Here is a 14,679-nt window from a genome sequence, read left to right as displayed (position 1 = left end):
GTTTCTTAGATTAATTTCCTAACACCTTGAAACGTGTTTCGTGGAGTTTGGGAAACATTACTTTTAGTCTTTGGACCATGTGTGTGTTTCTCAGATAGAGGTAAGCTTGTTTGCTTGGATTTCTGCCCTGTGCTGTGACAAGGCCAAAAATCATGTAGTAGTGATAGACACGGGAAACCTGTTGCTCTCAAGTTGGGTTCTGGTTCTGTAAAACTGATTTTCTGTTTCTAGCAGTTCCTCCCCTTACTCTCATTACCAAATTAATCTGGAGAGACTTTGATGTTACTGTGCAAGGTAGCATTCTGACAAGACTTAATGCTTGTAACTGAGAGCTGTCATCCATAGTAAGGAATATTTAAACCAACCTCCAGTAAGAATTTGAAGCAACACGCTTCCTAATAACTAATTAGCCAACTGGTCTTATTTTTTTTTTCCTGTTGAATCACACAGTTGAATTTTAAACTTGCCTTCAATAGTGTGACTCTAGTTTTGGTTTAGTTATGTTTTAAAACATTGGCCAGCTGAGTATTTTTAGTGAGTAAAAAGTACACTTAAAGCTATCCTTGCTTGCCAAAGCACTAGGTGAAGACTGTCAGATATTCCTGACTGACTAAAGAAGATGAAAAGATTTAGCCTCAGGCCCTGTTACTGGAGAAGGCCTGTTATCAAGTGGAGAAATTTTTGCAGGCCTGGCTATTTTTTGTTAAGTTTTGTGTTGCACCCATGAAGCTCCACACAGGGGTGGATTTACCCGTTGTGATGATTCTGGTGTTCTGACTGGGGCCACTCGGGGTTTGAGCATTCACCCTTAACCAGGGGAAATGGAAGCATGTATCCATCTGCACAAGCTGCTGCTTCTTTTTGTTGCCTGGCTGTGAGAAAGTAAGTATGTTAAACATTGTGTTAGGAGCAAATAAGCACTGCCTGACACTGATGCAGACCTGTGTAGCCACATCTCTTGTCTGAGGTGACAGTGCTGACTCTGTAGGCTTCTGAATGTGGCATTTCTGTTGTAGTTATCACTATGTAGACGTGAAGCAGGGTTTTAAAAATCTTCAGCAAACATTCTTAACTTTTGAAGTGAAACACCAGGCAAAAGTAAGTCTGTCCTGTTTTGTTTTCAGCTGCTCCTGTGCTGTTAACCTAAAAACCTGGTTGTCAAAATGCAGAGAAGTGCAAGGAATATTCAGGATGTCAGCAGTCTTTCGGCCACAGTCTGTGTCACATAGTATGGGCTTTCGGATTTCACTGTTCCACCACAGCACTTGAACACCCAGGAAAAGCCAGCTTGTTTAACACCATGTCAGCAGAACACTTAGTTGTGGAAGTTTGAGCTTCTGCTGTGTTCTGGTGTGTCCTTAGTATGTGTATGGCTTATTGTTAAATGTGTTTATGGGGATTTTTGGGTGCTAATGTTACTGTGTCAAAAGAATTAACTTTGCAACAGTTCTGCAAGAATCAGAGACTACTGCTGGGTGAAATGGTGAAAGCTGACTCCAGGGCTTGTAACCTGTGAATGTACTCTTGACAGCCTCCTTCCTACATGTGTTTCAGTGCAGGTTAATCCTACAGAAGTTGTGGGTAAGAGGATTGTTTTTGTATTTCCCTGGGAGTTTATCATTTTGGTGGTTAGAGGAAGAGTGCTCAATTCAAAATCCAGAAGTACCCTTCTAGGTTAAAGGTGTTTTTCTGTTTGAAGTCTTGGTATTTTTCTCTAATTGCTCCTTGGGTTGTACAGTAGGTATCTTTCAGCTTTTCTAGGGGATTGTTTTGTTGTTCTTGCCTCTCCATAGGATTATATTACTGAGTGTGTGCTTGCATGGGCAGAGGAGGTGTGAATTGGAAGGGCTTGTACTTGCTGCTTGTGGTTTGATACATGACTCTGCAAAATTGTAACTTCAGAGATCACTAGAATAAGAGTATATGCGGGGTTTTTTTCATTATTTTCATACTTTCTTCTCAGACTGTAGCATTTTCGAGTTATGGTCTGTTACAGTTCATGTTTGGGTAGTTAACTCTCTGGGGGTTTTTTGCTACTGCTTTTCTTTGGTGGATAGTCCTTTTCTGTTTCCTGGCTAGAGTCAGGATTTTCAAGCAAGGCAGTTTTGATTCTTGGCTGAAGAAGGCTAGGCTTTCACATGTTCAGGAATATTTTCCTGAAGTTCTAGTGAGTGTTTTAATATAATTTCCAAAGACCTTTGGGCAGGGTGACACTTTCTTTTTTTTTTTTTTTTTTTTAATTTAATAAAGGAAAGGATAAGATAGCATAAATTACTTAATACAACTAAATTATTTTATTCATATTGGAATGTGTTTTTACATGTTACCCGTTTTTCAAATGCCATGGCTCTGCCCATAGTTTTTCAGCTATTTTATTGAGAATGTTTTATCCAGTTTAGCTGTCAGCAAAGTTAGCTTTATACTTTTACTAATTTGGCAGTATTGTGCGCTGTATTTCTCAAAATCTAAACTTTCTTGGGCCACCATTCACAAGGTGACCAGTACACTGAGAAGTTAAATATAGAGCCTGTGCACACTTAAGGATAGCTCTATACATATGTTTAAGGTCTATTTTGCAGATATGATTGGAAAGCAAGGGTATCTGTCCTTGATATGGATAACAACAGGCCGGAAGGTGTTCCCTTTGAAACTTGGTGAAAGTGGAGAGTACATTTTAATTAAAAAGAGTTAATATGAGCAGATGATCCTGCTACTGTCTAGAGCCCCATTGCTGCCCTTGTGCGTAAATGGCTGTGTTTACCGACAAACCTTTCAAAAAATACTTTATTTGAATTCCTGAAGCACAGGAAAGGATATCTGTAGGTGTGAGATTGGGTGGTGCAAACTTACAGCACTAAAAGGTATGGCTGGCAATGTCTTCTCCCACCGAGGTTTGCCTCTTTGGTCACGGTTCCCTTGGGTGGAGTGGACTCAGTGAAACAAATCACTCTTTATTTCACAGGACACGGTGATGTGCAGCATGTCTTACCCAGTGCCTGTAAGGATGGCTGTCCTCTGTGTGCTGCCCTGCAGGGAGCACCAAAGGAACGGGAAAAGGAGAGGGAAGGGCTGGCTTGCCTTGGCTGTGAGCACACAGAGTATTGTCTACACACTGACTCTGGTTCTCCCTCTCTTTGTCTTTCCCTAAGTTTTTGTGTCAGAGGCACCCCTCCAACTGGCTGGTCAGCATGCAGTATTGGAAAAGGGGTTTTTAAGTGTCTTTTTAGAACTAATTGAAATGACTTGTCAGTTTTCTTCATACTCAGGTGACTGTGTCACTTTTATACTTGTAAATCGGTTTGGGGGGAATTTGCCTGTTGTAAAAATTGCCTGCCTAAAGCTACTGGAGGGTTTTTTGTGCTAATCAACAAGACCATGCAAGGGTCACCACTAAGAATGTAAGCTTTCTCCCTAAAACAAGCCTTTGTGGCTTCAAAAGCAGGACTGTCCATCTTTCTGCTTTTCTTCAAGCTGCAGAAAACAGAAAACTCTACTTTAGGTTGAAATTTGTGTTCCTGTGTTAGTACAAAGCTGCATGAATGTAGCTCTTCTAGTCACCTTTTTTGCATCAGAAAACTGGCCCTGGTGTCTCCTCTTTCAGGCAGGGCTTAGATCATTTTTGAAATGCAGGGCAGAAGCATGTGGAGGCCTGGAGGCCAGCTTTGAGATCAGAAATTATTTCTGTTGATCTCTGGGCAGTGCATAACAACAACTGCTAGACTTATAAATTTCACCTGCGTTTAGATGAGCTCAATTTTGTAGAGGAAATTAGAAAGGCAGAGGTAATTGCATAGAAAGTAAATGTCAGGGCTAAATTTGGGTTTTTACCTTGCCAATTCCAGACTATTTTTCTTCAGAGAATGCTTCTTTCTTTATATGCAAACTTCAGCACAGTATATACAAGTAAATACAGGAGTTTATGAATGCTTTATGCTGTTTGTTTTTAAATGTTGGAGTAATTCTAGATGCCTTGTTTATTTGAGTACAACTGGGTTTTTTTCCATGCACTTACTAAGCTTGTAAACCTGACTGGATTCACGAGGCTCTTCCTCTCCTGTGATTCTTCCCAGTTACTGTATCTGTTGTGCCTTTGAGGCCTGAAGTAGGGCAGCGATCTGTTCGTGTAACCACCATGATTGCATCCTGACTAAATGCGAGTGCCCTGTTTAGAAAGACAATATAAGAGAACACTGTAAATGGAGTTTTGTGCCAGAAAAAGCTGCTTTCATAGTGTGTAGAAAGAAGTAGCTGGAACCAAATGCATTCTTAGAGTAAAAGTACTGTAAAGCATTGACTTAGGAGTTAACTAGTTTCTTATCCTCTGTGTGTTTTCAGTAGCAGGCACAATATTTGTCATTAATCAGTTGCTGATCATGGAATTTGATTAAGGGTAGTAAAACCTGTTGCACTGGTCAGTTTGTTGCTTCATTAGCAGGTTTATTGTCTGACACAGCTGCATTGTCCTCGCCTGACTTTGAGCAGTGTCTGTATAGCAGTGTAACGTGTGGTGAATATTTTTGCAAGGGCAGTGGGAGGAGAAAACTCAGGAATATTAAGCCTATATTCTAAACAAGTTTCTGGACTATGATGCCCTCTCTCAGGGAGGAGGAAAAGAGTAAAGCCCTTTGGAGTAAAAGCTTTTGTCCTTGTCTAACTGTGGCTTTTCCCAAAGTCTGGGAGAAACCTGTTAGCCTACTACAGAAAAAAACATGGAGTGGTAGAGAATTATAAGGTAGATTAAAAGAAAAATACTTCTGTGCAGCATTTATTCTCAAAGAGAAGCAGTTCAGCAGTAGGCAGGTTGGTAGTGAAGGTCTTTCAGAGTTGGTCTTGGGATCCATCTCTTCATAGTCCTTTTATTCATTTGATAAGTATTTGAGTACAAATCAATAGAAGCATGATGGCATTGACAAACACAAAGTTTAACATTAGTACCTGGCTGCCTAATTGAGGGTCAGACTCTGGTACATGGCTCTCAAATGAGCAGCATAGATTATTTGGAGTTGGATTCATGAAAAGGTGAAGCCCTGAAGATCACAGATCCTGAAAGGGAGAGTAGTGATGCTATTCTGCTTCGAGTGTGCTGGCCGCCTGTTCCCACGGGGAATGAATTTCTACCTTAGGAAAGAGGTGCCTGGAGCCTGTGGAGAACTGTGACTCTTGACGTGAAAGGAAACTGAAGAGATCTACTTACTAACTCACAAGTTTTGGTAAAGTTGTGTAAATGTTTTACACTGGCTAGCATCATGGGATGTGGGAAGGCTACTCATGCTTGAATTAGAACATCAGCATGAGAACGAATCGGTATTAATAGTCTGTGAATTAACTTGGGCTGGAAATTAGAAAGAGACTTCCAACATCAGAGTAAACTTTGTAGCAGCCTCCTGGTAGAAGTAGCAAACAACCTTACTTGTCCTTAGGTGCATCAAATTCCTGATGAATATTGTGGTGTGGAAGGTGGGTTTGTGGCTTGATGTCACAAGAGATTCTTTCCAGTTTTGTATTCAGTTTCTCTCAACATCTCAAGAAGTTCAGAAATTTGTCTTGCCTGTGTAATTATACATTAAAACCAATGAAAGTACCCTGTTCGCTTTTACATTAGGATTTATGAAATGAGTCTCTGAATAAACTGAGGATTTTTGCCTCTTCTGTGTTAGCATTTATATGAGGTAGGAGAAATAAAAATTGCTGTGAGAGAGGGAAGGAGGAGGGTGTTTGATCAATGGGAGCTGCTTGCCTGGATGGAACCCAGCATGCCCTGGTTGCTTAGCTGGCAGAAAGTGACTGCAAGGAACAACTGGGAAACTCAGCACCAGTGATTTAATGAAATCCCATTTTTAGGATGCCTGTCTGGGATGCAGTTGATGACTGGTATTTCTTTGGAAGACCTCGGTTTTTCAGTTAGCAGTTGATCAGCTCTAGCTCTTTATTAAACAGATTGCATGGCATATATTCTCAAGGACACTGTGTTCTGTTCAGTTTCTGAATAGTAGGGAGAGTTTCATGTCTAAATTCATAGGGGACAGAAGAAAATCATCCTGACCTGTATGTGTACTGTTTCTGAATCTTCAGGGTAAAGTGTTTGTAGATGAATTGATGCTCATTCTTAAACTTGTTGCCATAAAGTACAGGCTCCCTTTATTGTGCTGTGAAATTTTATAAGGGCAGAGAAAAAATGGGATTTGGTGAGGACTGAAATACATTTTGAACTCTAATCAGGTTAAATAAAGCTAGGAAGCCTGAAGGTTAGGTTTATGGATCTGTATTTATGAGAAAAATGCATCATAATCTATGGATGATTTCTCAGTTTGACAGATCATTGTGCTGGGTGTGCTTCCCCAAAATTAATTTTCACTTAATGACCATGAACCAGTGGTGGTGCTGAAGTCTGGGTTCTCAGCAACCTAATTTGCTAGAGGCAAAGTTTGGGATGTTGCTTTTTTCAGCAATTCACTGCACCAGCAGCTGGAAGATGCAGCTGTCTTTCTGAAAAGCATTGAGAGGGCTTCTCCCTCTCTCTCTCTCTCTTTTTTTGCCTTTTTTTTTTTAATTCCTCCTTGAAAATGGAACATCTATGGTTTAAATCTAAATAAAGGTGGATCAGACTACTGTCTGACATACAGATTGTTGCACCCTCATGCATTTTCTTCTCTTAGCAGAATTAATGGCACAGTTACTTCTCACTAAGTCTTCAGTCACTCTAGTTAGAACTACAACAGGAAGTTCTGTGCCACTGGAATGTTACTGCTAGAATTGATGTATCTGATCTTATCTATTCCTTTTTTTATTCTGAGAATTGTATTGTATCCTCTGCAAATGATGTGTTTCTGGCCTCCTAGGCTAGGCAGTGATGAAAGCCAGAACAGGCAAGCACTTTTTGTTTTAGCCTGAGTATTTCTTGAACTCCTGTCTCTAACAGGAGAATGATGAAGTCTGCAGCTGACTGCATTTTCTTGCAGATTCAAGCTGTAGTAGTTAAGAGTTGTTTAAGTCCTTTTGTTTGTTCTTTTGAATAGGTGTGATGCGATCAGTTCATTGTATTCATTTGAGATATGACACATTCCCTTATCTAAATCACTATTCTTTATAAAGCAGTTAAGCAATGTTCTGAAATGTTCTCAAATGTAATCTGGAAATTACTCGACTATTTTGTGTATTTTCAGTTTTAAAGGAGCAAGTGGAATGACATTATAGAGTTTTTAATTTGTAATTCGGAGCTCATGGTGTGCTGCTGTCAGTCAACCTAATGTATCAGGTATCTTCGGATGGCGAAAGTTCACAGTAGAGTGAATGTCCATGTAAATGAGAGACCTATGTAAATGATCTTTCCTTTTGCAAATGGCAGAGTGTCTCTGGACATAGATAGCAAAATACTGTAAATTGGCTCAGTTATGTTAAGCTTAAATTTGTTTCAGGTTTTTGTAAGCTGTCAGCCAGAGAATTGAAGTAATTTGTGTTCCAGTTTAGGATATAATCTGTTCTTAAACTCATTGATGTACATGGCAGAGAATAAAGACCAGCATTGAAAACTGTAACAGCCTTTTCTCTTCAGGATTTCCAGTCTTTTCAAGAATTACGAAGTTAATGGTAAGCTATAGTCAAAGATTGTCTCTGTTCTTTAGAAGCAAACCTGTAGTTTGTTCTTATGTTCAGACCACCATGGTTCTGTAACTTCATGGTGTTATTTGCATTGATAACTACTTCACTGAGGCAATAAATACCTTCACGTGGATCCAATTACTGCATAGTAATTAGCGTATTCCTTAGTCTGTGCTGACCTAGGCCACCACAATAATAAAGATTATGTCAGTATTAGTATTCAGAGATGATTTTAGGATTGTGGAAAGGGATTGTACAGCTGAAGCACAGTCTCCTGTGTATCCAACAAGGCTGAAACTGCCTGTGGCTGCCGAGTTACTTTTCCTAGGTGCAGTCCTGTTGAACTTGGGGCTTCGTGCTCTTGGTGGTCCTCAGCACATCAAAGATGTGGACCTGTGTGAGCTGGTCCAGAGGAGGTGACGAAGATGTTCAGAGGGGTGGAACACCTCTTCTATGGAGTCAAGCTTAGAGAGCTTGGATACAAGACTGAGCTGTGTTCAGGCTGGAGAAGAGAAGGCTCTGGGGAGACCTTGGAGAACCTTCCAGTGCCAAACAGGGACTTAGAAGAAAGATGGGGACAGACTTTTTAGCAGGCCTGTTACAATGGGACAAGGGATAATAGTTTTAAACTAAGAAAGGTATGTCTAGAGTAGATATAAGGAAGGGATTTTTTACAGTGAGGATGGTGAAACACTGGAACAGATTCCTAGAAAATATTTTTTTCATTTCCCTTGGCCCCATGGTGTAAAAATGGAAGTTTGCCTATGTCTGAAGATGAATGCCATCTGCCAAAGGGATGAAAGCATAGTCCTGCTTGTTGCAGACTTACGGCAGGGAGAACATTTTGGGAGGTTTTTGGAAGAAGGCAGTGCCCCAGGTCACTTGCAGTACATCAGTCACATCACAGTAATTAATAAGGGGAAATGCTGCACGCAGGTGGTCAGCAAAGGCAAATGAATCGTTGGATCCTCCTACAGTAAATATCTTAACTCCTTTTCATGGATCCAGTTATTGTGTAGTAAATCCACATGTGTGTTCAGCATGCCCTGACCTAGACTTTTAGCTGTTCAAACATTTATGTTTGAGAGAACACATCTTGGTTTTGTTCCTTGTGGGAAAAAGACAGTTTTCTGGAATAAAGCAATAGAAAATGAAGAGGACAAAGTAGACATTTGAAGCCAGTACCTTGATTGATGCAGTGGACATGAAACAAACTTTAATTTTCTCCCACAAAATGGATTATAGACATTAGTCGCATTGCAGTATTTGTTACGAATCTATGACAAACGTGGTAACAGGGTATAAAAGGAGTAGTGTCGAGTCATTATCTTTGAGTGATTGGTACAAGTGCGTAAGTATATATAACCAGTGTTAAAAAGTAGACATTTAGAAACATAACTTTTAACATGATTCAGGGGATTAATTTGCCCTAGTGCATGCAGGACTTTAACTGAAGTTTTGTGAAGTATTAGACAGTATTATTAATTAAAGTTTGGGAAAAAACTCCGTGGTGGCTTATCTGTGGTGAGGGAGACTGTTCAGTAGCAAGGTGAGTGACTTCCATCCTTAATAACTGGAGGGGAATTAACAAATTATAGTTTGAATTTTCAAGAAAATAAGCTTTAAAAATAAGTGTAAATCCAAGGGTAGGACAGACTGTTGTAAAGTAATGGCATGAGAATGATGCTTTCAGCAAATTATTAAAACAAGTAATGGTTTGACTGTCCTCCGGACTTAGGTGTGGCAGTGAGCTGCTCTTAGTTTTGCTGTGGGAAAGCAACTGCCTGGTTGGAGACTAATTCCAAAGCATTTGGAAGGTGCTGGGATGGCATATATGATACAAAATACCAAAAGCATCCTTTCTTCATCTGCTGGGGAAAAAGAGCTGGCTCCCTATTTTGGTTTAGTTCCATAGACGGAAGCAATATGTTGTGTTCTGTATCCTTGCAGAGTTGTATGAAAAAGGTTTTTTGAATATTCAGGAAAAAAAAGTTTAGAAGGTGGTGTTGGCTTATAGTAACAAGCTCATAACAGATTGGTTGTCTTTGTTTTATGTATACTGAGAGTGTCTGTAAGAAAGCAAGAAGAACGACTGTGTGTGCAGGCAGTTTGTCTCAAAACATGACTTCAGATGTGTCAGTACAGGAATGCTTCTACAGGAGCTTGCTTTACCTCTTCATGGTAGCATTTTGGAGTCTTTCTGGAGAACTGAGAGCATTCTTACACACGACAGCTAACAGTGCTACTTGAGCTACTGCATGTGGTGCTGTGAAAGTGTGGATGATTGCAGCGGGTTGAGTTCGAAACCGGGCGGAAACACCAATTAAATGTAGTGGTTTTGGTTCAAAATATTCATTACTTACTTATTTTCCTTCAGTGAGATAAGAATTAGGAGAAAAGCAAAGCAGGCACAAACCTTAAACAGCTGCAGTACAATGAAAGAGTTTTATTACTAATAGAATTAAAAGTAAAGAGAAAATAACAAAAAAAAATTAAAGCAAATCCTCCCCCCCCTAGCACTTCTCTCCTTTTATCCAGCTCACACAAGGGATAACAGAACATGGGATGTTAGTCAGTGTTCCAGTTCTTGAAAAGTCTCTCTCTTATGCTTAAGGAAAAAAGGGTTTTCCTTCAGTTGCACGTGGTTCCCAAACTGCCACTAACAGCAGACCCGCCCGGAAACAATCAATCTGCTGTGTGTAGGACATCTCTCCCATGAAAAATCTCACAGTTCCTTCACACTGCAAAACATGGGCCATCACATGGGGTTATTAATCTTTTTAAGGATAAGTTATTTTGGCCTGCACACAAAGGCTTTTCTTCGCCACAAGTCTCTAACAGCCTCTTACTACTTCTATATAGCCTGGCATAGGCATTCTTCACAATCTTCACAGGCACACGAGGATTCTCCATCCCCCCATGTTCTTCAGATGGATTAAAGAGACAAACAGTTTGTGGTATTACAGTTTCTCACCACGGCATGCAAGAAGGTTTCTTTTAAGCTACGCGCCAGAATCGCGGCACCGCCCTCTTTTCTCCCGTCGCCATGCTCAGCTCCGTCCCACGTGATTCACTTCTCTTTCTCTCTGACTCTGAAGCCGCCATGTTGAAGGGTGTTCTTGTTCAGGCTTTACGGTGGGGAAAGCCTCGCTCCCTTTGTGCTGCTGGCTGCGTGGTGTCCTCTTCAGTTCAGCACGAAGTGTGCTGGCTGCACACTTGTGTCTTGGGATCCATCTCTTCATAGTCCTTTTATTCATTTGATAAGTATTTGAGTACAAATCAATAGAAGCATGATGGCATTGACAAACACAAAGTTTAACATTAGTACCTGGCTGCCTAATTGAGGGTCAGACTCTGGTATTTGAGTACAAATCAATAGAAGCAATCAATCTGCCGGCTCCCGTTGACTCCGCCGGCTCCGCATGGAGAGGAGAAGGACCCGCCTGTCCCCAGAAGCTGCGCTGGATGGGTTTAGCTGTGAGCAGTCCATGGCTGGTTTGAGCTGCCTGCGGCTCTGGGACAGTTCCCCCCAGCGACCCAGGGTCCGTGCCGCAGCGTTGGGAAAGGGGGAAAGGGGCAGTGGCCCCGGCCCGGCCCGGCGGGGCCGGGAGGCTCGGAGCCCTCCCCACCTTCCAGCAAGCGAGCTCCGACAAAAAGGGAAGTCCCGCCTTTCTGTGCGGTTTAAATATGTAAATTGTGAGAAGCGTAATTGGTCTAAAAGACTGTCCATCAACTCAGGGTCAACCCAATACAATGATGCATCAATGGTCCATGCAAGCAAGTAAATGTGTAGGCTTCGAATTGCTGTGTGCAGCTCCAGAAATTGAGATGGAGGGGGAAGAGTTGAAAACAGCTTATGTAAGATAAGCATCTGAACAGTTTGCACAAGTCTTTGCGTATGGGGACTTCAAGGCTGAATGTCATAGTGATCTTACCAAAAAAACCCAGGCATTCCCTGAAGAGTGGTTATGATGATGAAGACCTTCAGCTCTGTTTATAGCAGGTGTACCCGCTGCATTCAGAGAAAGAACAGGGCAAATGGGTCAAGAGATGAAAACATGGTTGTTCCCCAGATTTATCAATTTATATTTTCACTGTGTTGTACACTCATACTAATAACTTCTCTTGGAGAAATAATTACCTAATTTGATTCAGCGCAGGAGACTATTTGTGAGGGGGACATGTTGCTCTGCAAGTGGTTACAGTGACATATTCAGAAGACTGATAAACTTGGCATAATCAAGACATGATTGAAACTACTCTTCAGTATTTAAAACTTTGTACTGTGAACTTTGTTTTCATTAAAACTGTTTTTGTGCTTTAGGTGAAGGCACTGAAAGAGAAGATTGAATCAGAAAGGGGAAAAGATGCCTTTCCAGTAGCTGGCCAAAAACTAATTTATGCAGGTAATGGATATTCTGAAGGTACCTTATCTGAACCTGCCTTTTTTATGTTGTTGTTTGACTTGGATGTGAATGCTAAGTCTTCTAAGAATTCGAAGAACTGAAGTACAGACAGGTTAAAAACCCCCACAAACACAAAACCAAACTTGGCGTCAAAGGGAGCTCTTAATTTTGAATTAGAATTTTTTAATAGGTTTTAGTGCATGTGGGTCTGTCATCTTTGCTCTTACAACCTGATGTCTTGGGGATATGCTGGGTGAAGAAGAAATAGCTTTTGTTACAGGAATTCAGGATTTAAGCAGGTCAAAGCTGCTGTTCCGGCTTAATTCTTTTCTTGTTGCATTTATGCCGTGTATAGCTGAAGCATTGCTGTATATACCTCAGGGAATTAAAAACCAGATTATTTCTTTTGGATTAACAAAAGAAACCCACCACCAAATGCTTGCTGTACAAAGGTACTTCCAGTATTTTCAAGCTCTGTCACTAGAAATGTGTATTATGTACTAGCAAAAACCAGGCTAATGTCAGTTTAAAACATGAAATTAACTTTATTTGAGCTTTATCTTACTTGCCTTGTTCGTTCTGGCACTAATACATAAATCCATTTTTTTGTTCTCACTTCATGTCAACACTTTGGTGCTATTCCAGTACTCCCTCTAGTGGTTTTTTTTTTTTTCCTCTAAAACTGAGTTTGAAAGAAACTTTGGTGGAATTTTTGCTTTTGTCATGTACTGCTTTGTAATAGGTATTGTCTTTTCACTTGTAGTAAGCTAAAGCCATGGGTGACAGTGGAGAGATGCTAATGGGAGTGTTGTGAGTCTCTGTCTTTGTACAGCTCCTCAGGACTATGTCTCATAGCAAGTTTTATGTCCCTAGTACTTCAGTGAAGGGAGTGCATGTCAAGAACATGAAGGTGCTCTGAAACCTCCATTGATTGTTCCAGAAAATACTCCTATCTGACTGCAGGCCTCTATCAAAGGTGGAAGTCTTATGTATAACCAAGAAATGTTAACAAGGCAGAAGGCTTTGTGCAATGTCTGTAACTGCATGGCACTCTTAATATTTTGTTTCTGTGATTGCAAAAACCAAGGATTGCACAAGATTCTGTGACATTACGTGAGTGTTTTCTGAAGCCAGAATGTATCTGCAGTATTGTATAAGCCTCACAAGCAGTAGGAAATATAGGAAATAAGATTGAGAATATAATACTATCCAAAGATTGATTCTCTTTTTTTTCCTTTTTCTTGGACAAGAGATACAAGGGTATACTGATGACATTTTTACTTTTATTAAAACGAGCTGTAGAATTTGGTAAAAACAAAGTGGTAGCCCCAGCTGACTCTGATTAGAGGCAGGTCCATTGTGTTGATATCTGTATTAAGGTAAGGTCTAGAAACCCTGAGAGTGGTGTGTCCCGAGAAGACAGGATGTCTGTATGTATACTTTATGAAAGTATATATATTATATTACATACACATTCATTAAAGCCTTTCCCAAAGTGCCTATAAAAAATCATAAGTAGACCCATGTAGGTTCTGAGTCAGATGCTACAGGTACTTCTATTACTGCAGTACATGTAATACTTTCTCGAATGCTTGACCTGCAAGACTGGTGGAACCAGTCTTTTGTGTTCTGAGTGCCATAAAGTGTGTGTTGCTTGATTTCCTTGCAGTCATCAGGATAAGGATGTATCCTTCTAGCTGCAGCCCACTAGCACGGAGAGACGTTGTGAAATAGAATCAGCGTGTGGCACATCTTCAGAAACTTAATCAGTTTAAATTGTAAAATACTCCCTGAAAATTCTGTAGTGGAAATCGGTCCTGTAAAACTCTCTGAAATACAGACTTAATTTTCTGATTTATGCTGCTACCTCTAAGTCAGCTTATTTTGAGAAAAGGCAAAGAAGTATGTGGCTTACTGTGTTCCTAGGTTCTTGTAGATGTGATGCAAATCTATTTTGTCACAGTACCACCTCTGCTTATGAAACATCAAAAGTGGTAGTATAAGAAATGTTTCTGGGTTTGTCTGATGGCTTTTTCATCTTTCTGTCAAGGTGGCAAGTTATGGAATGGTTCTAGCTTTTTCTAATGTTTTAGCCTTCTTTTAATAGCAAGTTGTTAAAGTTGCAAGGTCACAAACTTCTTACTGCAGGTAATGCTCTTACCTGAAGACCAAATGGAAGATAAGTAGAAAGGAATTTCCCTTACTGTGTAAGCAGACTTAAGTTACTTGGTTAAGCTTTTGGTATGTTAAAGCCTTTCCCCTGTGTTACGTGTATCTTTGTTATGGGTCCAGTGAATCTTTCCAGATTTAATGCTTTTATTTTAAATGGTTTGAAGCATCTTCAGCACTTAGGGCAGCAGCCCTCAAGCTATGGAAATCCTAAGATCATCTATTGATTTGCTAAACAACTTCTTAATTTCTACCTGTTTAATTTCCCAGGTAAAATCCTTAATGATGAAACTGCTCTTAAAGAATACAAGATAGATGAGAAGAACTTTGTGGTGGTTATGGTGACAAAGGTGAGTAATTGTTACTTTTGAATAGGAAGCTTCATTAATTTAATTCTGTTTTTTCTTATGATGAGTGATTGTATATGCCCATCCTTAAAACCAGTGGAATTTCATCATATGCAAGTTTTGGTCAACAGCAAAATGCTTGTGTGAATAGAAAAAAA

General features: G+C 40.2%; 1 protein-coding gene across 3 annotated transcripts in view; it reads left to right on the top strand.

Annotated features, from left to right (window-relative positions):
* Positions 1-14,679, top strand: part of RAD23B (RAD23 homolog B, nucleotide excision repair protein) — a 37,675-nt gene that overhangs the window by 2,347 nt on the left and 20,649 nt on the right. For 2 of the 3 annotated variants that reach the window (XM_042028128.1, XM_042028130.1), the window contains exons 2-3: positions 11,924-12,005; positions 14,445-14,524. In XM_042028128.1, the coding sequence (XP_041884062.1) occupies positions 11,924-12,005; positions 14,445-14,524 (162 nt within the window). Of the gene's footprint in view, positions 1-2,579; positions 2,649-11,921; positions 12,006-14,444; positions 14,525-14,679 lie in introns of all 3 variants that reach the window. The other variant, XM_042028131.1, reaches the window with a different exon arrangement.

This window comes from Corvus kubaryi, unplaced genomic scaffold (assembly GCF_017639235.1).
Source record: "Corvus kubaryi isolate FWS band 111438036 unplaced genomic scaffold, C.kubaryi_AGA036_p1.0 37302, whole genome shotgun sequence".
NCBI lineage: Eukaryota > Metazoa > Chordata > Aves > Passeriformes > Corvidae > Corvus > Corvus kubaryi.
The sequence above is the reverse complement of the archived record's forward strand: the minus strand, read 5'-3'. Positions and strand labels throughout refer to the sequence as shown.